At 78.8% G+C, this 486-nt stretch overlaps 1 protein-coding gene across 1 annotated transcript in view; it reads left to right on the forward strand.

Moving 5' to 3' along the window:
* The window catches only part of MNEG_10437 (glycogen synthase kinase 3 beta), a gene marked incomplete at both ends in the record, with an annotated part of 3312 nt that extends 3113 nt beyond the window's left edge, over nucleotides 1-199 (forward strand). The window contains one exon of the mRNA XM_014041092.1: nucleotides 14-199. Coding sequence (XP_013896546.1) covers nucleotides 14-199 — 186 coding nt within the window. The remainder of the gene's footprint in view (nucleotides 1-13) is intronic.
* Between the last annotated feature and the right edge of the window lie 287 nt (nucleotides 200-486).

A 486-nucleotide genomic window follows, 5' to 3' on the forward strand; every position in this document is an offset into this window, starting at 1 on the left:
TCGCCTGCTGCAGTACGCCCCCGACCGCCGCTTCGCCGCGCACGAGGCGATGTGCCACCCCTTCTTCGACGAGCTGCGGGACCCGGCCGCGCGGCTGCCCAACGGCAAGGCGCTGCCGCCGCTGTTTGACTGGCTGCCCGGGGAGCTGGACGGCCTGCCGGCGGAGATGGCGGCGCGGCTGCAGCAGAGGAGCGCCTGAGGCGCGCGCGTTCATGGCGCGCGCGCGGGGCTGCGCGGCAGGCCGGGCGCGCCGCGGCGGCGTGCCGCGGTGGCATGTGCGCGGCTTGCCGGCCGCGGCTGCGGCGGCCCCTGGCGCGGGCGCCGGGCGGGTGGGACGCAGCAGGAAGCTTGGTGGTGCGATGCAGCGGGGCCGGCTTGCGGGCGGGGCGGTCGAGAGCCGGCGGTGGAGCGCAGCGCGGACACATGCAGCACTGCACAGGGGCGGAGGCGGCCGCCCTCGCCTCGCCAAGCCAGCGTCCGCGACCC

This window comes from Monoraphidium neglectum (assembly GCF_000611645.1).
Source record: "Monoraphidium neglectum strain SAG 48.87 unplaced genomic scaffold scaffold02313, whole genome shotgun sequence".
NCBI lineage: Eukaryota > Viridiplantae > Chlorophyta > Chlorophyceae > Sphaeropleales > Selenastraceae > Monoraphidium > Monoraphidium neglectum.